Source organism: Thamnophis elegans, chromosome Z (assembly GCF_009769535.1).
Source record: "Thamnophis elegans isolate rThaEle1 chromosome Z, rThaEle1.pri, whole genome shotgun sequence".
NCBI lineage: Eukaryota > Metazoa > Chordata > Lepidosauria > Squamata > Colubridae > Thamnophis > Thamnophis elegans.
In genome coordinates, this window is record NC_045558.1 from 86,581,820 (window position 1) to 86,606,595 (window position 24,776).

At 38.0% G+C, this 24,776-nt stretch overlaps 1 protein-coding gene across 4 annotated transcripts; it reads right to left on the bottom strand.

The window, feature by feature from the left end:
- Positions 1-898: 898 nt before the first annotated feature.
- Positions 899-23,965, bottom strand: IFI35 (interferon induced protein 35). 4 transcript variants are annotated; one of them, XM_032237475.1, is made up of 10 exons: positions 23,717-23,965; positions 21,217-21,310; positions 18,726-18,821; positions 18,259-18,417; positions 17,083-17,199; positions 16,218-16,371; positions 14,904-15,013; positions 4,277-4,469; positions 2,885-2,991; positions 899-1,477 (listed from the first exon to the last, which is right to left on the bottom strand). In XM_032237475.1, exons 3-10 carry the CDS (start codon positions 18,765-18,767, stop codon positions 1,289-1,291), a joined length of 1,071 nt encoding a protein of 356 aa, XP_032093366.1. In that variant the 5' UTR covers positions 18,768-18,821; positions 21,217-21,310; positions 23,717-23,965; the 3' UTR covers positions 899-1,288. The 4 variants fall into 4 exon arrangements, with proteins under 4 accessions (XP_032093366.1, XP_032093368.1, XP_032093365.1 ...); XM_032237477.1 differs by lacking the exon at positions 21,217-21,310 and having other exon boundaries at positions 4,277-4,466; XM_032237474.1 differs by lacking the exon at positions 21,217-21,310.
- Between the last annotated feature and the right edge of the window lie 811 nt (positions 23,966-24,776).

Below are 24,776 nucleotides of genomic sequence, written 5' to 3' on the forward strand. Positions count from 1 at the left end.
TTCCTCCTTCTCCTTCCATTCTTTCTCCTTCCATCCATCTTTTCTCCTTCCATCTTCTCCCCCCCTCCCTTCTTCTTTTCCTCCCCCCTCCCTCCTTCCTTCCTCTCCTTCCCTTTCTCACACACAGGAAGGGGAGGGGGGCTATCTAGTCGCTTTCACAGCATAATTTCTTTATCTAACTTTTAAAAAACAGTGTGCAAATCAAACGAGATTTTCGTAACCTGCGAAGCACCAAGTTATATTATGTTGTTACAAATTCGCAGCTACTCCATTCTTTCTGATAGGGAACTACATTTCCCAAGATGCCTCAGGTCCTCAAAGCGCTGAACGCAGCTTTGCAATTGATTCCAGCGAGGCCTGGCAGCCGCCGGCTGGGGTGGTTGTCAGGGCGATGCGGAGCGGACGCGCCGTTTGTTACTGCTTCCAGCAATCAAGACGGACAAGGGAAGCGACTGAAACGGACGCTGGCCGCAGGAGAGCGAGGCTGCTGCTGCGGCTTCTGTTTCAGTAGGGAAGAAAAGTTCCTTTCGCTTCCCGAATTTGACTGGGTCCCGGGGCTTCTGCCGGGCGGCAGAAGCCCGGGAAGCGAAAGGAAGTTTTCTTCCCTATTGAAACAGAAGCCGCAGCAGGAGAGCAGGGCTGCTGCCGGCCGTTTCACCTTGCGCAGCGAATTTGACTGGGTCCCGGGCTTCTGCCACCCGGAGTATCGGCGTATAACACGCAGGCAGGGTTTAAGCTTGCAATTTTAGTTTTAAAACTGCGTGTTATACGCCGATAAATACGGTAATTTCTATTCAACATTTTTTAAACATTAAAATCACAGTTACACTTTTACAGCTTTCTGTTATCGGTATATATTTTTTCCTAATTTTGAATTTTTCATTCTAAGGCCTATTGTTTTATACATATGCCTCCTTATTTCATGGTTATTTATTTTTCTTACTGAACATGATCTGCAGAAAAATTTAGAAATTCAGCAGGCACTTCAATGCCATGCAATGAAATTACTAAAAGAAACAAACAACAACACATACCACATTGTGGATAGTTCGGACTTGAAAAATAGATATAATTGTGGCAGAGGATCTTTCCATTATCTAAACTACAAATAGACTTATTTTCCTCCTAATCATCCAGTTCCTCAGTTTTTACCTCATTCCTCTAACCTTCAATTCAAGCAATCAAAAAGTTTCATCCCCTCTTTCCTGGAATATTAGTATGCTCCATGTACTTTTTTTGGGTTGTATCACAAATGAAATGTCATCTCTTCTAGCTTTGGCATTCAGAATCAGTCCTCCTCCTCAAAAACAGCTACTGCATAATGTCCAGCTGGAACATACACAGCAGCTTCCACCTCTCCTCCACCCTTGCTTTCCTTCTGGAAATGGATCTCCAGAGCTTCACACATCATCTCCCTCTCTATGACATCTGGAATCTCTGTCAGCAGGACGGTACGAGGACAGATGGAAGGATGCAACTGAGATGGAGGAAAAAAATTGGAGACCAGTGAACAAATGCCACAGTTGAAGATAAATCTAAAGCCAAGAACAAGTTGTTAAAACAAAAACAAGATTCAAAAGATCTAGATTGGATCCTTTAAATTGGGGTTTTTGATATGTGGGGGTTGAATATCCAGTTCATATGCATGACAGGCCCAATCTAGAGTGATTTTAATGGACCACAGAATGTCTTTTAAATTCTTCAACTGGCACCAAGATACAAAGATACCCATCATATTTGCACTACACAATTAAATGCCTGGGTTTTATGGAATCACTTTTCCTCAACTTTTGAAAAGAGTTTTAATCTGAGCTAAAGGGAACCTTTTCCTCCTCCTTTATATACCATTTTTCTATGGAATCATTGGTGCTATAATGTATTGGAATTTTTGCACTGAGAAGGAAGATCTCTTTCAAATTAGGGCCAGAGATGGCTATTGTTTAGGGCAGAGCCTCCCTAAGAATAATGTCTGTCTCTGGGTCAAGAATTGCACATATAAAAGAGCAGTTTCAGTTGTGAAGTTCCACCTGCTTTCTTGTAGCTTTTGACTCTTTTGATTCCAGAGTCACTCAAGCGTCATGCCCCAAAATTTTGTGATGTGGCTCCCAGAAATCTCCAAACATTTAATGCCAAGTTTTAATTTTTACAAGAGAGAGAAAAAATGATTAAATATGGGACTGGCAAATAATTGTGTGAACAGTATATATTTTGAATTAAAGTTAAATTTACCATATTTTTCGGAGCATAAGACGCACCCTTTTCCCTCAAAAAAGAGTCTGAAAATCTGGGTGTGTCTTATACACTGAATACAGCATTTTTTGCCTCCCGAAACCCCACCCCCTTCACCAAAACAGAGTCTATAGAAGGTTTTCAGAGAGCTCCTGGGGGATAGGGAAGGCAGAAATGAGTGAAAAATAGGCTGGTTTTTTTGCTCAATTTTGCCCTCCCAGCCCCCAGGAATATTCTATAAGTCTCCTATAGGCTTTGCATTCATTTTTGGGGGCAAAAAATGGGACTGTTTTCATTATAAAAAATGGGCCATTTTTTGCTCATTTGGGAGGGGGCACCCCCCAGGAGCACTCTGCAAGCCTCCTAAAGGCTATTCATGCCTTTTGGGGGGGGGAAACAGACCCGTTTTCCTGAAAAATGGGCCGTTTTTGGGAGGTTTGCAGAGTGCAAAAAAGAATTTTTTTTTAATTTGCCTGTTCAAAACCTGGGTGCATCTTATACTCCAAAAACTATGGTAAATGAAACAAAATCTCCATCTGCCCCACCCATTACTTTTAGGAAACAGCCACTCCCATCGCTGTAGTCTTGGGATGGGAAACATAGTTTGCTTAAGGAGAGGAGAATGCAGTGTCTCTCTGTCCATGTTTTCCCTTACCTGTAAATCTGCAATTTCCCCATGTAAGCAATGTGATGCCTTGACCTGATGGGTCTCCTTTCCAAGCAATACCAGGAACGGCCCTTTTTCAACGATCCGTTGAGCCACTGCAAGGGAGGAAAAAAGCCTGGGCTTGTAATCTGTAATTGAGACCTGTCCCCCACATATATGTACTGGTGCAAGACAAAGCACATTCTACAGATAATAGAGCACAATGTTGCTGGGTTTATTTCAGTTTTGTGCCCACCTCCTTCTATTTACAAGGAAAATAAATACACTTGCATGGAGAAATAAAGCAAAAAGAAAAATGTCAAAACATGGTTTAAATCAAACGCTTATGGGATGTTCAAACAAAAGCTAAAATTAAAATGTTACTAAATTACTAAACTAAACATTATCCTGTTTCGTTGAAAATAAGATCTCCCCAGATAATAAGCCCAATTGGGCTTTTGACCGCATGTGCTAAAATAAGCCTTCTCCTGAAAATAAGACCTCCTGAAACTGTTGCAACAAGCAGCAGCCATGAGGTGACCATGCTCACCACCTCCTGCATCTCAAAAATAATAAGACCTCCCTGAAAATAAGGCCAAGTGCTTATTTTGGAGGGTCAAAAGAAAATAAGACCGTATCTTATTTGGGGGGAAATACTAAACGTTATAATGTTCTAAAACAATTAGATAAAATTAGAAATACAACAGTTCACCTGTCTTACAAAGAAAAAAATAACCAAATAGACTTTTAAAGTTGTTAAAGTTAAGAAGCATTGAATAAGGTATTGATGAAGTGTAGTGAGCAAGGGAAAAGTTAATAAAATACAAGGAATCAGATTTATAGTGATAAAATGGAAGTCATTCTCATACTAAACAGTACAACACTGCAGAACTACAAGTATTCCTCATTTAGCAACTGCGTTGTTTAATGACTATTCAAAATTACTTTGGGGATGAAAAAGTAATTTTATCATCAGCTCCTACATTTAAAATTCATGAGGGTCTGTAAAGAAAAGGAAAGCTGAAGTAAGATAATAAGCACAGTGGTGGCTTCACTTAATGATCAAGCTGCCAGTGATCACCAAACAAGGATGATGTGTAATTGCTATTGGATAATGCAGGGGCTATAGTACCAGTGGTTGGTTAAAAAAGGGTTTTGATAAATATACAGAGGGGATCAATTGATGGCTCAAGACTCTGAAGCTAGGAAATTTCTAGTTCCATGCTCTTACAATTCTCAAACTGCTCTTGTGTGCTTCAATGAAAATATCTTAGGACAAATGAGGAACCACTGATAAGTCCAGGAGATGATATAACCATGACTCTCTCAATCTGTGGAAGGAATGCTACTCCCCCCAAGACACATGAGGCACACGCTCCCTTTTATCACATTTTCTCCTACCTCCATCATCTACAAAAGTCAACACTACATTATCCGAGTTTGGAAGCTGTTCCAGATGATCCACTTCACCCCCTTGGTTCTTCCGTTTGCTGAAAAACAGAATTAGCTTGTCGTGGAGTTGATCCTTGGGTAAAGAGAAAGCAGACAATCCAGATAATAGCACTTGATGGGAACTCTGCTTCAGGGAGATCTGCTAGAATCAGAAGGGAAAAGGTTTTGAGAAAGTAGAATTTAATAATAGTATAGCATTATTATTATTATAATACAATTGTATCACAGCGGCCAGTTGTTTCGCCGGATTTGGCATTGGTTACTAGTCGGGCCCCACCCAGGGGCCTAGGACGTCGTAACGTATTTTCGCAATATGCGTGCAGATCCAAGCAGTGCGGCTTTTTGCATTTGACTGATGGTGATTTTGTCAATTTTTAACTGTTTTAAATGTAATTCCAGTGCTTTTGGAATAGCACCCAGTGTGCCAATTACCACTGGAATTACCACTGCTGGTTTGTGCCATAGTCGTTGAATTTCGATTTTTAAGTCCTGGTATCTTGCGATTTTTTCATGTTCCTTCTCGGCGACCCTGCTATCACCTGGTATTGCGATGTCTATGATTGTGACCTTATTTTTCTCAACCAGTGTGATGTCTGGTGTATTATGCGCCAGTATTTTGTCGGTTTGTATACGGAAATCCCACAAGATCTTGACCATCTGATTTTCGGTGACTTTTTCAGGCTGATGTTCCCACCAGTTTTTTGCTGTTTTAATATTATAATTTTTGCACAAATTCCAATGGATCATTTGTGCTACTGAATTGTGCCGCAATTTATAATCAGTCTGCGCGATTTTTTTACAGCAGCTGAGTATGTGATCAACAGTTTCATCAGCTTCTTTGTTGTTGTTGTTGTTGTTGTACAATTGTATCACAGCGGCCAGTTGTTTCGCCGGATTTGGCATTGGTTACTAGTCGGGCCCCACCCAGGGGCCTAGGACGTCGTAACGTATTTTCGTAATATGCGTGCAGATCCAAGCAGTGCGGCTTTTTGCATTTGACTGATGGTGATTTTGTCAATTTTTAACTGTTTTAAATGTAATTCCAGTGCTTTTGGAATAGCACCCAGTGTGCCAATTACCACTGGAATTACCACTGCTGGTTTGTGCCATAGTCGTTGAATTTTGATTTTTAAGTCCTGGTATTTCACAATTTTTTCATGTTCCTTCTCAGCGACCCTGCTATCACCTGGTATTGCGATGTCTATGATTGTGACCCTATTTTTCTCAACCAGTGTGATGTCTGGTGTATTATGCGCCAGTATTTTGTCGGTTTGTATACGGAAATCCCACAAGATCTTGACCATCTGATTTTCGGTGACTTTTTCAGGCTGATGTTCCCACCAGTTTGTTGCTGTTTTAATATTATAATTTTTGCACAAATTCCAATGGATCATTTGTGCTACTGAATTGTGCCGCAATTTATAATCAGTCTGCGCGATTTTTTTACAGCAGCTGAGTATGTGATCAACAGTTTCATCAGCTTCTTTGCAAAGTCTGCATTTGGCATCATCAGAGGATTTTTCGATTTTGGCCTTAATGGCATTTGTGCGGATAGCTTGTTCTTGCGCAGCCAGGAGTAGTGACTCTGTTTCTTTCTTTAATGTACCTGTTGTTAACCATAACCAAGTTTGTTCACTGTCCACTTTATCTTTTATTTTTTCCAGAAATTGGCCATGCAGTGCTTTGTTCTGCCAACTCTCCATTCTTGATTTTATCACATCTTTTCTGTATTCTTGTTTTGTCTGTTGGGCCTTCAGTAGATTTTTGTTCTTTACTTCGATTAATAGATGTTCTTGACTTTCTTTTAAATAATCAGCCAGTGCATGTTTTTCTTCTTCAACTGTTTGCTTCACTTGTAATAATCCTCTGCCACCTGATTTTCGGGGCAGATATAGTCTATCAGTATCACCACGTGGATGTAAACTGTAGTGCATTGTCATTAGTTTCCTGGTTTTTCGGTCCAAAAGGTCCAAATCAGCTTGTGTCCAGTTAACTATACCAGCTGTGTATCTTATAACTGGTATTGCCCAGGTATTTATGGCCTTGATTGTATTTCCACCATTCAATTTAGATTTTAAAATTTTCCTAACTCTGTTGGTGTACTCTCGCCTGACAATAGTTTTTACTTCTCCATGCTTGATGTTATCCAACTGCAGAATGCCTAAGTATTTGTAGGCTTCATTTTCTTTGCATTTAATTAATTGGCCATTGGGCATTTCAATTCCCTCAGATGCAGTGATTTTGCCCCTTTTTATGGATACAGTGGCGCATTTTTCCATGCCAAACTGCATTGAAATATCGGTGCTGAATACTCGGACTGTGTTTGTCAATGATTGGATTTCTATTTCTGACTTTCCATAGAGTTTCAAATCATCCATATATAGTAAATGTGAAATTTTTTCAGCTTCTTTGGCTGTTTGGTAGCCTAATTTCATTTTTTTAAAGATTACTGATAGTGGGATCATTGCGATGATGAAGAGAAGAGGTGAAAGTGAATCACCCTGGAAAATTCCTCGCTTGATATTAACCATTCCGTAGATCTCATTCCCTACTGCCAACTCAGTTCTCCATTGTTTCATCGCCTTTTCAGTAAAGGATGTAATATTTTTGCTAATGCCAGTTGTTTCTAAGCATTTTATGATCCAACTATGTGGCAGTGAGTCAAATGCCTTTTTGTAATCAATCCAGGCCATATTCAAGTTTGTTTTTCTGTTCTTACAATTTTCTAATATCATTTTATCAATTAGAAGCTGATCTTTTGTGCCCCTGCTCCTTCTTTTGTTGCCTTTTTGCTCTACTGGCAAGATGTTGTTTGTTTCTAAATAATCCATCATGTTATCTGCAATAATGCCTGTGAGTAATTTGAAGGTTGTTGGCAAGCATGTTATTGGTCTGTAGTTTTCAGGTGTTGTTCCTTTAGTTGCATCTTTCTGAATCAAGTATGTTTTTCCAGTTGTCAACCATTCATCAATTTGGCCCTTTTGTAAAATTTCATTCAGTTGCCTGGCCAATATTGCATGTAAACTGGTCAGATATTTGAGCCAGAAACCATGTAATTGGTCCTTTCCAGGTGATGTCCAATTCTTTACCTTTTTAACTCGATTTTTGACCATCTCAGTTGTTATTTCTAATACTTGCATTTGTTTGTTGCCAATGCTTTTCTCAAAGTCATGTATCCACTTTGCTTCCTTGTTGTAGTCCTTTGCATTTTCCCACAATTCTTTCCAGAATTCAACTGTGGCCTGTTTTTCTGGTTTTTCGCTTTTGGTGTCACCATTTACATTAAGACTTTGATAAAAACGCCGTTGGTCTGATCGAAATTGCTGATTTTGTTTATATTGGATGATTCGTGCCTCATATCTTTCAATTTTTCTAGCTGTTGCTGTTATCTGCTGTTTTACAATCTCTACAGCTTCATTGATGTTTCTTGTATCCAATCTATATCTCCTGATTAGCCGATCTATGATTTTGTTGTTTTTAAGCCGTTGCTCATGCATGTTCTTTAAGTTACTAGCATCTGCCCTTAATTTTTTGATTTTTTGTTCTAAACGGATTTTCCACTTTGGCTTTGATGCTTTTTCTGTTGTGTGACTAGGTACTTTAATTTTAATGCCTAGTTCATTAGTGACTATTACAGCTGCGCTGTACATTAACTGGTTTGTTTCCAAGATGGATCCCGGTTCAATTGTTGAAAACACTGCATTAACCATTTTCATGATAGGGGCCAAAATTTTCTTAGGCACAGTTTTTAGTGATGGTAAACGTTGCCTTTCCTCATTAAGCAGAAAATGCTCCATGATCTTATCCTTCAATTCTTTTTGTTTTTGAGTTAGTTCATCAGTTGGTTCAGTGATAACTGGTTCTAGTGGTGGTGATGTTATTTCCTCCCCGAGAGCTTCTTCTGGGAGTTCTACTATAATGTCTTTAGTTGTGTCTTGAATATCAGTTATTTCCGCTTGTGATATTGTTTTGGGGGTTTTGCAATTTGCCTGAATTTCCTCATGTTCAACTTCACTAAACACTTTATTCCGTATAATAAATCGCCTTTGATCTGCTAGTCGTTGTTCACTAACATTTGAATGTGGCTATTGTTGTTTCCATAATTCATACATTCTCTTTAAATAGCCTCTTTTTTCTGGCTCTGAGTTGTAGTAACAGGCCATTATGGCACGGTTTTCATCTGCACTATATTTTTGTCGTTTTGTTGGCTGGTCCACTTGTAGCCCACTTGTCGACGGATGTCCAGGGACCCCAACATCCACCGCGGCCCTTGTTAACCCGCGCGACGACCGATGCGGTATGGAATTCTTATTTGATTTTTCACCATATTGTATGGGTTGGCGGGTTTTTTTTTTATGGGACCAGATGCCAACCTGACCCCAACCTTCCTCCTTTCTCATCCGGGTTTGGGACCGGCAACGGCGGAGTTATTATTATTATTATTGTACAATTGTATCACAGCGGCCAGTTGTTTCGCCGGATTTGGCATTGGTTACTAGTCGGGCCCCACCCAGGGGCCTAGGACGTCGTAACGTATTTTCGTAATATGCGTGCAGATCCAAGCAGTGCGGCTTTTTGCATTTGACTGATGGTGATTTTGTCAATTTTTAACTGTTTTAAATGTAATTCCAGTGCTTTTGGAATAGCACCCAGTGTGCCAATTACCACTGGAATTACCACTGCTGGTTTGTGCCATAGTCGTTGAATTTCGATTTTTAAGTCCTGGTATCTTGCGATTTTTTCATGTTCCTTCTCGGCGACCCTGCTATCACCTGGTATTGCGATGTCTATGATTGTGACCTTATTTTTCTCAACCAGTGTGATGTCTGGTGTATTATGCGCCAGTATTTTGTCGGTTTGTATACGGAAATCCCACAAGATCTTGACCATCTGATTTTCGGTGACTTTTTCAGGCTGATGTTCCCACCAGTTTTTTGCTGTTTTGATATTATAATTTTTGCACAAATTCCAATGAATCATTTGTGCTACTGAATTGTGCCGCAATTTATAATCAGTCTGCGCGATTTTTTTACAGCAGCTGAGTATGTGATCAACAGTTTCATCAGCTTCTTTGCAAAGTCTGCATTTGGCATCATCAGAGGATTTTTCGATTTTGGCCTTAATGGCATTTGTGCGGATAGCTTGTTCTTGCGCAGCCAGGATTAGTGACTCTGTTTCTTTCTTTAATGTACCTGTTATTAACCATAACCAAGTTTGTTCACTGTCCACTTTATCTTTTATTTTTTCCAGAAATTGACCATGCAGTGCTTTGTTCTGCCAACTCTCCATTCTTGATTTTATCACATCTTTTCTGTATTCTTGTTTTGTCTGTTGGGCCTTCAGTAGATTTTTGTTCTTTACTTCGATTAATAGATGTTCTTGAGTGTCTTTTAAATAATCAGCCAGTGCATGTTTTTCTTCTTCAACTGTTTGCTTCACTTGTAATAATCCTCTGCCACCTGATTTTCGGGGCAGATATAGTCTATCAGTATCACCACGTGGGTGTAAACTGTAGTGCATTGTCATTAGTTTCCTGGTTTTTCGGTCCAAAAGGTCCAAATCAGCTTGTGTCCAGTTAACTATGCCAGCTGTGTATCTTATAACTGGTATTGCCCAGGTATTTATGGCCTTGATTGTATTTCCACCATTCAATTTAGATTTCAAAATTTTCCTAACTCTGTTGGTGTACTCTCGCCTGACAATAGTTTTTACTTCTCCATGCTTGATGTTATCCAACTGCAGAATGCCTAAGTATTTGTAGGCTTCATTTTCTTTGCATTTAATTAGTTGGCCATTGGGCATTTCAATTCCCTCAGATGCAGTGATTTTGCCCCTTTTTATGGATACAGTGGCGCATTTTTCCATGCCAAACTGCATTGAAATATCGGTGCTGAATACTCGGACTGTATTTGTCAATGATTGGATTTCTATTTCTGACTTTCCATAGAGTTTCAAATCATCCATATATAGTAAATGTGAAATTTTTTCAGCTTTTTTGGCTGTTTGGTAGCCTAATTTCATTTTTTTTAAGATTACTGATAGTGGGATCATTGCGATGATGAAGAGAAGAGGTGAAAGTGAATCACCCTGGAAAATTCCTCGCTTGATATTAACCATTCCGTAGCTCTCATTCCCTACTGCCAACTCAGTTCTCCATTGTTTCATTGCCTTTTCAGTAAAGGATGTAATATTTTTGCTAATGCCAGTTGTTTCTAAGCATTTTATGATCCAACTATGTGGCAGTGAGTCAAATGCCTTTTTGTAATCAATCCAGACCATATTCAAGTTCGTTTTTCTGTTCTTACAATTTTCTAATATCATTTTATCAATTAGAAGCTGATCTTTTGTGCCCCTGCTCCTTCTTTTGTTGCCTTTTTGCTCTACTGGCAAGATGTTGTTTGTTTCCAAATAATCCATCATGTTATCTGCAATAATGCCTGTGAGTAATTTGAAGGTTGTTGGTAAGCATGTTATTGGTCTATAGTTTTCAGGTGTTGTTCCTTTAGTTGGATCTTTCTGAATCAAGTATGTTTTTCCAGTTGTCAACCATTCATCAATTTGGCCCTTTTGTAAAATTTCATTCAGTTGCCTGGCCAATATTGCTTGTAAACTGGTCAGATATTTGAGCCAGAAACCATGTAATTGGTCCTTTCCAGGTGATGTCCAATTCTTTACCTTTTTAACTCGATTTTTGATCATCTCAGTTGTTATTTCTAATACTTGCATTTGTTTGTTGCCAATGCTTTTCTCAAAGTCATGTATCCACTTTGCTTCCTTGTTGTAGTCCTTTGCATTTTCCCACAATTCTTTCCAGAATTCAACTGTGGCCTGCTTTTCTGGTTTTTCACTTTTGGTGTCACCATTCACATTAAGACTTTGATAAAAACGCCGTTGGTCTGATCGAAATTGCTGATTTTGTTTATATTGGATGATTCGTGCCGCATATCTTTCAATTTTTCTAGCTGTTGCTGTTATCTGCTGTTTTACAATCTCTACAGCTTCATTGATGTTTCTTGTATCCAATCTATATCTCCTGATTAGCCGATCTATGATTTTGTTGTTTTTAAGCCGTTGCTCATGCATGTTCTTTAAGTTACTAGCATCTGCCCTTAATTTTTTTATTTTTTGTTATAGACGGATTTATTATTATTATTATTATACAATTGTATCACAGCGGCCAGTTGTTTCGCTGGATTTGGCATTGGTTACTAGTCGGGCCCCACCCAGGGGCCTAGGACGTCGTAACGTATTTTCGTAATATGCGTGCAGATCCAAGCAGTGCGGCCTTTTGCATTTGACTGATGGTGATTTTGTCAATTTTTAACTGTTTTAAATGTAATTCCAGTGCTTTTGGAATAGCACCCAGTGTGACAATTAACACTGGAATTACCACTGCTGGTTTGTGCCATAGTCGCTGAATTTTGATTTTTAAATCCTGGTATTTTGCTATTTTTTCATGTTCCTTCTCGGCGACCCTGCTATCACCTGGTATTGCGATGTCTATAATTGTGACCTTATTTTTCTCAACCAGTGTGATGTCTGGTGTATTATGCGCCAGTATTTTGTCCGTTTGTATACGGAAATCCCACAAGATCTTGTCCATCTGATTTTCGGTGACTTTTTCAGGCTTATGTTCCCACCAGTTTGTTGATGTTTTAATATTATAATTTTTGCACAAATTCCAATAGATCATTTGTGCTACTGAATTGTGCCGCAATTTATAATCAGTCTGCGCGATTTTTTTACAGCAGCTGAGTATGTAATCAACAGTTTCATCAGCTTCTTTGCAAAGTCTGCATTTGGCATCATCAGAGGATTTTTCGATTTTGGCCTTAATGGCATTTGTGCGGATAGCTTGTTCTTGCGCAGCCAGGATTAGTGACTGTTTCTTTCTTTAATGTACCTGTTGTTAACCATAACCAAGTTTGTTCACTGTCCACTTTATTTTTTATTTTTTCCAGAAATTGGCCATGCAGTGCTTTGTTCTGCCAACTCTCCATTCTTGATTTTATCACATCTTTTCTGTATTCTTGTTTCGTCTGTTGGGCCTTCAGTAGTTTTTTGTTTTAATAGAGTTAGGAAAATTTTGAAATCTAAATTGATCATTTGTGCTACTGAATTGATGATGATGATGATGATTATTATTATTATACAATATACACAGTGGCCAGTTGTTTTGCCGGATTTGGCATTGGTTACTAGTCGGGCCTCACCCAGGGGCCTAGGACGTCGTAACGTATTTTCGGAATATGCGTGCAGATCCAAGCTTTGCGGCTTTTTGCATTTGACTGATGGTGATTTTGTCAATTTTTAACTGTTTTAAATGTAATTCCAGTGCTTTTGGAATAGCACCCAGTGTGACAATTACCACTGGAATTACCACTGCTGGTTTGTGCCATAGTTGTTGAATTTCGATTTTTAAGTCCTGGTACTTTGCGATTGTTTTCATCTTCCTTCTCAGCGACCCTGCTATCACCTGATATTGCGATGTCTATGATTGTCACCTTGTTTTTCTCAACCAGTGAGAGAAAAACAAGGTCACAATCATAGACATCGCAATTATTATTATTATTGTTGTTGTTGTTGTTGTTAATCTTTGGTGAAATTCACAGCCTTTGGGGCTCGTTGGGAGCTCAACAGCTCGAAGCCTAACCAAGGACCTAGGAACTGTTAAGGTAACGTCAGAGGATATAAGCTGTTCCAAGTAGGGTGGTTTTTTGTAGAGTCGGAATGTTCAAGTCAGGTAAATTTAGAATTTCCAGATAGCAAGGTAGCCCTTTAGGTATTGCTCCAAGGACTCCAATTACAATCAGGACAATACATGACTCCTTTTTTTACAGTTGCTCAACGGTAATTATTATTATTATTTATTATTAATTGTTATTGTTATTACTTGTCGCATAGTCAACCAGATGTTCAGACCGGATTTAACATTTTTGTCTACTATTGAGTTCTGAATTGATGGTGTTCGAAATCATCGTCTTTGTTGTTATTGTTTTTTTGTTGTGTTGTATCATCATCATCATCTGTTGTACAGGCAGCCAGATTTTCAGACTGGATATTTAATTTTTGTCTGCCTATTGAATTCTTTTCAAGGACCTTGGATAGCCATATGTGGATGTTTAATGCTGTTACAGATATCTTCACAGGATGGAAGCTCTCCTAGTAAAGCTGCCTTTCGCAATTAACTGATGATGAATTTGTCAATGCGAATGGTGTTCAAGTGGTGCTCTAGTTGTTTTGGGATTGCACCCAAGGCTCTTATTATTATTTGGTACTATCCTTGCTTGCTTTTGCCACAGTCGTTCTATTTCTATGTCTTTGTATTTTGTTAAGTTTTCCAGTTCTTTCTCTTCTATTCTGCTGTCTCCAGGTATTGCTATGTCCACAATCTCAACTTTTTTGTCTTTATTATCAACAATTGATAAGTCTGGGGTGTTACGTGGCAGGTTGTCTATTTAAATTCTAAAGTCCCAAAGCAATTTAGCTTCTTTATTTTCTATGACTTTCTCTACTTTACGGTTGCATCAGTTCCTGCTTGCAGCAAATGATATTTCTTGCAGATCTTCCAATGCACCATTGTCATGTCATTGCTTGTAGTCATTCTGGGCAATTTTCTTGCAATAACTTACCAGGTGGTCCACTGTTTCTTCAGCTTCTTTGCATAAGTGGCGCTTACTGTCTTTGTTGTCTTCTCATTTCTGGCTTTGTATGCATCTGTTCTTAAGGCTTGTGCAGCCAGAATTAGTCCCTCAGTCTCTTTCTTCAACTTTCCTGCTCTTAGCCATCACTAGGTCTTGTTGCTTTTGCTTCCCTGCTATTTGCTATTCGCTGGCACGTAGTGCTTGTTGCTGTTGTTATTTTGTGTTGCCATTAATAGGGACTTTTTAGAGCTTAAGAATATAATAAAAATAAAAAATGTAACTGGGTATAGAAGAATGTGAACAGGGGAATAACTTCTCTGTTCTCCAGAATGATATTTTTGAACAATGATAGCTGATCATTTAAGAAAGTATGATGCAGAATGGTGCATACAATTCAATTTTCAGGGGATTAAAGTTTCATTTGATTTGACTCCCTGCATCCCTTGAAAGGTGGGCAGCCCTGGGTGAAACAGCAAATGCAAAAAAAGGCAAGAATGGATTTTCAGTGGTTGGACCACAGCTTTAATGCTTAGTGCATTGACTTTTTCCTTAATTAATTTATGGAAAATATGCCACCAAAAATTAAAATTCAAACAAGTTATGTAAGTGATAGATAAATTATGTAACTTTGCAGCTTAAAAATGCAAGGAGGAATGTTTTTGCTTTATTTTAATTTGAATTGCTAGCCCACTTTTTTTCAAACTCCTACATCTCACCATATGATGAGATGTGCCTACCAACATTCCCTCTTCAACTCATCTATTAAGGGACTGAAACAATAAACAAGACTGATTGGATATATTTAATTACAGATTTAGGTAGATTGGATGAGAAGACAATGAGAAGATAATATTAATTGCAGTTAGAGTCCCTTTCTACAGTAGATCCTCCAATGCATACATTCATCCACAGTCAAAGGCTATAGAATTCACCTTTAAGAATGAGGGCAGCAACAATGTCATAGCTTCAGCCTTCACGTCCATGTAGCTCCATTCATCTAGTTGAATGCAATGCTGTCCTATTTGGATGATCCTCCTGGCAACTGATGGGGAAAAGCCATGGAAGAGACATATTTAAACTAAACCTTTTCTATTTGCATCTTGTGTCAGTTCAACAATCCCTAATTAATTTCCTCATTCAGAATTTTTGGACCATCTCATTGCTTGAATGAGTGCAGAATTTGGGGTTCTTTACCAGTGAATTCAATATATGATGGAGTGAAAAAAAATCAATTTCTAAAAAAAATATATGATGGTAATCAGTGGTGTGATTCAATTTTTTTTACTACCAGTTCTATGGGCATGGCTTGGTGGGTCTGGCATGGCTTGATGGGCTTGGCTTGGTGGCCATGGCAGGGAAAGGATACTGTAAAATCTCCATTCCCTCCCCACTCCAGAGGAAGGTTTCTGCAAAATCCCCATTTGCTCCTGATCAGCTGGAACTCGGGGGGGGGGGGGGCAGAGAATAGATAGGGGTGGGGCCAGTCAGAGGTGGTATTTACTGGTTTTCCGAACTACTCAAAATTTCCGCTACCGGTTCTCCAGAACTGGTCAGAACCTGCTGAATACCACTTCTAATGGTAGTGCCAAAAATACAAAAGGGAGAGTTCTTGAAATTGGAATCTCTGCTTTAAATGAATTTTCTTTTGTTGATTCTTTTTTTTTAAATCTTTGAAAAATATCTGGATCACTGTGCAAGATCAAGCAGTGGTGCCCAGGAACCTGTAAAGGGGTCACTGCCTCGATCACAATATCCCTACCAAATTCTCTTATTGCACTCAGTCCTAGTTCTTACTGAAACTTACAGATTGTTTCCATATTTTAGGCAAGATCATTTCCTCTGAATAGAAAATAGGTTGCTTGAATGAAAGGCTACAATACGTCATTCCGTAAGTAGGAGAGCTTTTCTTATTATTATTATTTTGTTATGGTATAGAGAAATGTCACCGGTTAAAATGATACAGATCAGGTTAAAAAAGCTGCTATTAATATCCATATAATACTTCCCTTTTATTTCTTCTGCTTAATATTTTTCTTCAATTTTAAAGGAATGAACTTTACCACTTAAAGCTAAATAAAGACACACATCCCAATGGCAAAGTAAGCCTGAACTTACTTATTTGAAGTCAATATAAATCATGTTATTCTTACAGTATTTTGATTCTCCTCCTCCAAACAAATTCATATTATTTACTTCCACTATGATTCACAACATCATGCTGAGAATGGGAATGTCACTGTTCCTACCTTCAGGATCCTCAAAGGTGATGAGAGCTGATCCCCCAAGTACAGGGTATCGGATCTGGGGCAAAAAACTCAACATTTCTGGCAAGCTCTCCATCTTTCCCTCTTCCACATGACCTTTAAACACCATTTCTCTGTCAGGAAGAGCAGCTGGCACCTGGGCAATGCAAAGTTATATACACTAAACAGAGACAGGCTTACTTGTTCCTTGAGTGCTAGCACACAAATTGTGACTCAAGACACAAACATACCTACACCAAATGCTTTTGCCTCCTGAGTTGGTTTATAAGGCAAAAAATGTGACTGACATCATGTCAAGCCCCAATGAATGGTTATCGGGTCAACTTGATTGACAGATATTAGATTTCTATATTTGAGATATTTTATAAGAAACAATAGTATAAAATAGCAAATATAGCAAATATAGATGAGAAAGTTCATGCAAAGAGGGGGGGGGATTTTTAAATTTATTTGAGACATATCTCTCAACATCTCTCAACATTCAATGAAGATGGTCAATATATATTTAATGTTGATTCTATTTATGTTGTGCACATTTTTATTATTACTTAGTTTTTTGTCTTGTCTGTAATTTTTGTCTTTCTTTTTATTGTCACCGTAACTGTTTATTTTATACGTAACATCTTATCTGAGATAAATACAAATATTTAATAGGGAAAGAAAAAAAGAAAAATAAGTGGTTTAGAGAATTTCTCCAAATGAAGAAATCTGAAGAAGAATTCTGACTGAGGTTTTGAATAATTTGTATAGGTCTGAGCTGAAGCTTGCCTATAGGAATTTAAATAAAATAATATAGTTTTACAGAGCCATATTTTAAAAAAATCTTTAAAACCATTTCTCCTGATACCTTACGAATTTGTTCCTGGGTTGCATGGAGCTGCTCCAGATGTTTCAATTCATTTTCCAATGCCAATTTTTCTTGCATTAGCTGCTTTGAATCCTTCTTTTCCAATTGAAGCTTTTTCTGTAGGAAAGATAGTAGGTCATCAAATCTGAACAAGTGACATTTCTTTGCCATTGGATGACAATCCAAAGATGCACTACTGTTTCTTCTGAGAAAACAGATTACAGCCTATCAACTTCTAGATAACTACAGTAGAAACCCACTCCAGGGTTTCATCTTGAGACAAGAGTCTGAACCTAGAGAATCTGGTAGGAACAATTCTGGACATAACAGAAAGTTGGAAACAATGGCAATCTTTGCCTCAATACTCTGAACTATAAGTATATTTTAGTTAAGTATATTTTGCAAATTTAATTCTGTCCTTTATTGGGTTATTGAGTCCCTTAAAAACTGGGTTGAGGAAGCCATAATGAAACATAGACAGGTGATTAAACACAGGCTGGCAGAGTTATTTGGAATGTGAGTTTGATCAAGCTTTTCTGCTATTAAACAGAAGGTGACACATCTTCCTTGCTACAGGCTGCACGGTTTCATTTCTACATTAGAAATTGTGACTTCTAATATATTCCAACTGGGATGTCCAATTGGCATGGCATGCACAGTTTATCTTATTAGATTTTACCGAAGTGTCTGAAAGCAAAGCTAGCAATGTGCAATAGTAATAACAGGGGGAAATTCTAATTTGGGTCCAAATTCTTAAGAAAAATTCTATAGATGAGAAGACCAAGGTCTTAGAAGTCTCCACTTCAAATTTATTCATCCAGTGGCTGCAAGAAGAAAGAAAGTATGTAAAATAGGCAACAATGTAAGGCTTAACTGAAACAATATCTATCTATCTATCTATCTATCTATCTATCTATCTATCTATCTATCATCTATCTATCTATCTATCTATCTATCTATCTATCTATCTATCTATCTAGTCTATTTTTAAAATTTGGCACATTAGAGCTATTGTAGTGGGTCTCATCTTCATTTCCTGGAGATTTCTGTAGGCAATCAGAAGTAAGATAATGATGCAGTCAAACTGTTCTTCCATTAAAAGTTTCTAAATCTAAATTCTAAAAATCTAAATTTACAGGAAGGTTATATGTAATTCTGGATTTAAAATGGTCAGACCTGGAAAGAGGCTTCCTGGGCCTGAGCCTCATTTTCCGCTTCAATAAGTTTTTGACCGAGAAGCTCATATTCTTCTTGGAACTTGACCAAGTCCTGCTCACTTGCCCTTGTATTTGCCTTCAAGGATAAGCAGTCTCCTTCTAAACTTTTCCATGTATCCTGAAGTTGAAAAAACAACCAAAGGGCAATCAGACATTTTCTCGTATGCTTAAACTAAGACAAAGTTAATTTAAATGGAAGGCTAAAGAAAATCTATTAAGAATAGTACCATATGTTCTTGGTTCAACAATAGGAATCAATGATGTGGAATATTAATGATGGGTCATGTTTAGTAAAAGTCAAAAGTTACCGAGCACTCAAACTTGACCTATAGGTAGGAGTGTAGATGAGGGTTTCTAAGGAATGACTGAACACCCACATATTTCATTTGAACCACTAAAGATAATCCTCTTCTCCAAATAAAATACCTGGCATCTCTCAATCTCCTTTAAGATTTGGTCCATTGTCATCTTCTAAGATCTGCTTGCAACAAAGCTGTCACTACACAAGTGGAGGAAGAACTCCTGTGGACGAAAAGATGTTTCACAGCCTTCTTCCTACAAAGGAAATATGAAGGTGACCACAAAGGAATGGGCAATAGAACTGAGAAGGGAGCATTCCCCTCATGTGGAAGAATAACTTAAGAAAATTTAAAGGATGGTGAGAAAGTCTTCATTTGTAATAACATACAGTGTGAGGGTTCCATAAGTCAATTCCACTATGAATAAATTATAGTGAAAACCCTTTCTTCCTCTCATGGTCATAAAGGAAACAATCAATCAACCAAACAAACAAATAATACCATTTTTTTCTTCAAGCCCAATCAATGATTGCTTTATGACAATTGTTCCCAAACAAATCATCATTTTCAGATCTTTTGCAGACTTCCGTATAAGCCAGGATCCATAATATGAATGTCTTCCAAGTTTTAACCTTATTAAATGTCTATAACTAATCAATCACTTGGCACTACCAAGTGATACAGGTTAGCAGTGCCAATTGACAACAACTTCAGGAAAAAATGAATATAAGAAACTGGAGAAATACCAGGGCTTAAAGGGGAAATTAGAGCGCATATGGAAGGCTGTGACTAGAATAGGTCCAACAGATCCCAGCTACAATGGGTCCAACAGATCCCAGGAAAATATCAGAGCTTTATGTCCAGAAGAATACCATGCTAGGAACAATTAAGATACAGTACTATTCATTCTCACCCCTGCGGGTGGTATTTGTATTCCTAGCATAGATTGGATAGATAGGTAGATATGTGACCCGACAAATACGCGCATGACAAAAGCACGCCGATAAAACTGCGGCGAGAAAATTGCGATGTTATAAACGCGTCTACAACAGCGCCCCGACAAAAGCGCGCCCACAAAAGCACGATTTAAGTTAAGGAAAGGGTTAGGTTCAGGGTTAGGTTTAGGTTTAGGTTCAGGGTTAGGTTTAGGTTTAGGTTTAGGATTAGGGTCAGGATTATTAGATTGTTATTGTTTGTTGAAGGCAAGCTTTTGTCGGCACGCTTCTACGCTCATTCGTCGGCGCAATTTCGAACTCGCGGTTTTCTCACCCTGGTTTCGTTGGTCACACATTTGTCGGTGAACCAGGTAAATAGATAGATAGATAAATAGATAGATAGATAGATAGATAGATAGATAGATAGATAGATGGATGGATGGATGGATGGATGGATGGATGGATGGATGGATGGATGGATAGATAGACAGACAGATAGACAGACAGAATGCTAGATAGATAGATAGTAGATAGATGGATGGATAGGAATATCAATACAAATAGACATATAGGCCTTTGCTAAACCATAATATATTAATCATTTTAAGATAAACAAACACTGCTTCTTCCTAAAAAAGCAGAAGCTGCACACACACACACACACGCGCGCACACACACACACACATTCTCTCTCTCTCTCTCTCTCTCTCTCCCTCCCTCCCTCCCTCCCTCCCTCTCCCTCATTTTCTGACTCCTGAGATTTTTCAGTACTGCTTGCTGTAGTTAAATCCATTGTGGTGATAGTCCTGGAAGAAAAAATTGAAGGTTGGCATTTGGAGTACATTTCATAGGGGAATATCTCAAGTCATTCTGTGATTGTATGCAACTTTTGCATAATTTAATCAGCTTCAAGGGACTATAAGAAATAGAGAGATCTTATAAACTAAAATCCCCACTTTTTAACCACTGGAAGACTTTCTGATTATCAATATCCCTCCTCCTTTCTCCTCATTTTTCACTTTTAATAAGTTTCATGTAAAAATGGGATAAGCTAAATCACATATTTTTTCCTAATACTTTTATTTATAATTTTACTAAATAGATAAAACTAATATTAAAAACCCAATACAAAAATACATTTTAAAAACGAAAAAAGCTGTGGAAAAAGAAAAAGAAATCCCCCCATAAGAAAACAGTAAGAATCAACCATAGCAAATATATTCAACATTAACAACTTATCACTGTCTTTTAGAATACAACCAAATATATCTTGATTGTATACTTCACCCCATTTTCTATTACCTCATCTCTCAGTCTTCAACTCTCCTTATCAACAGATCCAGTAAAAATTAACAAAAATACCTAACCATGTAAGTACCTAATCTTCTTTTCCATTATATTGCTGGCAGATGAGATACCATAATTATGAAGCAACCATATGTTATATTTTAAATGTTATATGAATGTAACTTTTGGCAACCCCAATTATCTTTTAAAAACAACAACAATAACCAGTGAACACTTATAATAAGTGAACTAGTTAGTGGACACTTTATGATTTTCAAAAAATCTCAGGTGAAAAATAGTAAACAGTGTCTTGGATCCTGGATATTGAGATGGTGCTGGACAAGCCATAGCTACACCCCATTGTTCATCAGGATCAGCAGATACTCTTATACTTACAAATTTGTTTGAATATTTCTTCAATATTCTTCTACCAACAATGGACTTTCACTGTAAAGGTGGTGCTCCTCAAATGTCATCTCACTGTTCAAGTCTATTAGAGTTAGTATATGCTGTTATCAGGTCGGTGATTTTGATCTTATTAATTTTGTCTCCAACAACTCTTTGGTAATTGCCCAATGATTTATCTACTGTCATAATGAGCAATCTCTCACACATCCAGGCCAAATTCTATAGAGAATTGTGATAAATCTCTAAAATAACTAAAATATAATGATTATTTCTTATAGCTCTCAAGGCACTGTCTCATTCATTTTGGTATAATCTGATAAAGAGAGACCAAGAGAAGTCAGGATGTCCATGTATAATTCTAATAACATCTAGCAATGTTAAGCCTGTATATGGTATTTTTTCTAGAACTACTCTTTTTGAGTCTTTTAGCAGAAGTTAGTATGTACAACAGTCAGCTTTTTTTTAAAAGCAAAAAAAAACAAAAAAAAAAAAACAAAAAAAACCACCCCATCATCAACTAGAGATGCCTGAAATGTCCCCAAGTTAATATAATCTATCTAACAAGTGTGCAACTTGGGGCATTATAGGTTGTAAGTCTGTTATTATCCTGTCAAATTTAATAATTGTATTTCTCATGGCAAAAGAGATCACAATTAACAGCTCTTATTTGTCTTTGATCATTCAGAGTTTGGGACAAATGGTGTATGAAATCTAACTAATCTAATTTTTAGTCTGAACATCCTATTCAATCTGTATGTCTGATTGCCTCATCTTCTAGTTGCCTTATCCCTTACAAGGTTGGTCTCCCTCAGTCTCTGAGTATTGGCAAAGATTCTCTCGAGTTCCGCTCTAGCAACATCTTGAAATAGTATTTGTTCTTCAGGTAGATGAGAAACTAGTATTTTTTAGTATTATTTGTTTCCTTCTCATGCTAGCTTGTTCCACCCAGAGAGAGCAAAACATCTGCAGTTATGAAACCACTGATGTCAATGGCATTGCTATCTACTGCAGCAGGGGTGAATGGAGATAAGTCAACATATCTTAGAATAGAAGGATGAAAAAATATCCCCTGTGGCAAATAAGACTCCCAAACACAATGACATTATCTGTTGGTCTTTGAGGCATGACCTCTTCTCAAGCAGTTGCTAAAGATAGAGGTTGGATAGTGCTCAATTGCTCCTGATCACACTTTTGTCTCATCTGAAAGATCAGCGTATGAAAACTTATCACCTTTGTAAACTTATCAAATGTTTTCTGGCTGTTCTGTGTTCCTTTCACCAAGATCTAAAAACAACTAAGGTTGCCAGCAGGGTTTCCTAAAAAAATAACTCAAGATTTTGCGCTCAAATAAATCCAGATTCTACACACACACACACACACACACACTGACAATAAATCAGTTTTAAAATTAATTATTTTTACCTATTTATCAAAGTTGGAACAGGAAATTTTAAAATGAGATTTCAGGCTCAATAAACCAAGATTTAACACAAAAACCACAGATGACCAAAAATACAATAAATTATTTTAAATTATTGTACTTATTTAATACATACAATATAATGTAAGATTTAGAAAATCTTAAAAACAGTTCTTAACAGTTTTTAAAAAATATAGAAATTCAGACAGGGAGTGAAAAACCTAAATCTGAGTTTAAAACCCAGCACTGGCAACTCTGAGCCCAACAGTTAGTAAACGGTCTATTAATTGCTATCCTGCAATTCTAATAATCAATGTCTTGCAGGCTAGATAAAAATAAGCATTTAAACACAAAACAAAACCCTCAGATGAGCAAGATTTTTGCCCAGGAATACTCTCCCACTTCATCTTTGCCTTGGGTAAGAGAAGAGAGGAGGTCCCAACCCAAATGTGAACCTCTCCCCTTTCCTTCCTCATAATAAAGGGCGGCAAGAAAACAGCCAAGATCAAGATGTCTATGGAGATTCTCAGTCATCCAGGTCATAGTTGTCCTAAAAGTGTTTTTCAAAAGGCAACTGGGCTTTCTATGTTTTTTTCCTTGAAGACATTTCGCTTCTCATCCAAGAAGCGAAGCGAACTAGAAGCGAAACGTCTTCAAGGAAAAAAACAACGAAAGTCCACTTGCCTTTTGAACAGCACCTTTAGGACAATCAAGCTCAGACAGCACAAGGATGGCCGCCGCCGCCCCCGCGCGCTCCCCGACGAAACCGCTTAGTGTCTTTCTTTCCCAATCTCTTCTGACCTAAGAACGAGAGTACCCACTTTTCGGGAATCGTAACAAATTAATATAGTTGAAAGAGACCTTGTAGGTCATCTAGCCCAACCCCCGCCCAAGCAGGAGACCCTACACCATTTCTGTCAGGTAACGTCATGACTGGAGGAGAGGTTAACACTGTCGCGGTCACGGAAGGCAATTCTACGTTAAAAGAAAGGCGTGATTTTTGTAGATCTTCGCAACTTTAGGGAAGAAAATAGCTACTTGGTTCATGGCGCGTCCCAAATTATTTACCTCCGAAATTCGTGGTACTCGCTTCTCGAAGTTCGCTTCCACTTTCGATTTCCAGGACCTTCGACTCTTCCCCGTCAGCTCCGCCTTTCGGCAAGATTCCCAGCTGATCGGGAAAGGAGGCGAGAATTTATCAGAATTTTTCTAAAGGTGTCTTTGGTCCACAGCCCTGCGGGGCTTTGTTCAAAAAAGTGTAAATAAAATGCTACTTCGGAAGGATCTGGAAACACCCCCCACCCCCCCAGTTCGGGCTGGACAATTTATACGCGAGCGCCTTCCGGAAAACCCTACTTCTGCCCCAACATCGGAGCCGTATGTTTCAGGAAATGGATGCTGAACTTCGACTTGTTTGGTTAGCGGGCTAAGAAGTCCTTTCTTCTTCATTAAGTTTATCCAATCTCTTAGAACAGAGTTGCTAGGGTCCTTGGAGGTCTTTTAGTCGAACCCCCTGCTTAGGCAGGAAGCCCTGTGCCATTTCAGACCAATTAATGGTTATCCATACTTACTTGCTGCCCAGCCAACTTTCGGACGTACATTAAAAGCAATCAAACCATGAAAATACGTAATTCTAATCCTTATCTTGTATATTTTAAAAAGCAATATAGCCTTTTCCTATTCATTAACTGTTATTCAAGTGTGACAGGAATTCAAGACTCATTTTAAAAACTTGTGTTGGAAAAATTAAAGCTACAAACTGCAGTTTTCACTTTACCTCTTATCTACTCTTCCTCTTGTGTTGCATTCATTCCCCATTTCCCTCAAGTTCTTTGTCCCCCACCCCACGTGTAAACTAGACCAACTTCAGACTAATATATAATTCAAACATAGCTTTCAGGTGCCAATATGTTTTTTTTAATTCTATCACAAAGAAAACAATAAAAAGCCCTTACCTAAAAAGTTTACCTTACTCAGGGTGCTACTCAAGAAAAACCTGTTCAAATAATTTTTGCTTTTAGTATCTTTTACTCCAACCAGAATTTTTACTAATGAATATTGAAACCTTAAGAGCAGTGTAAATGTACTGTAGTAATAATCACCTGCATATTATCATTTCCTATTAATA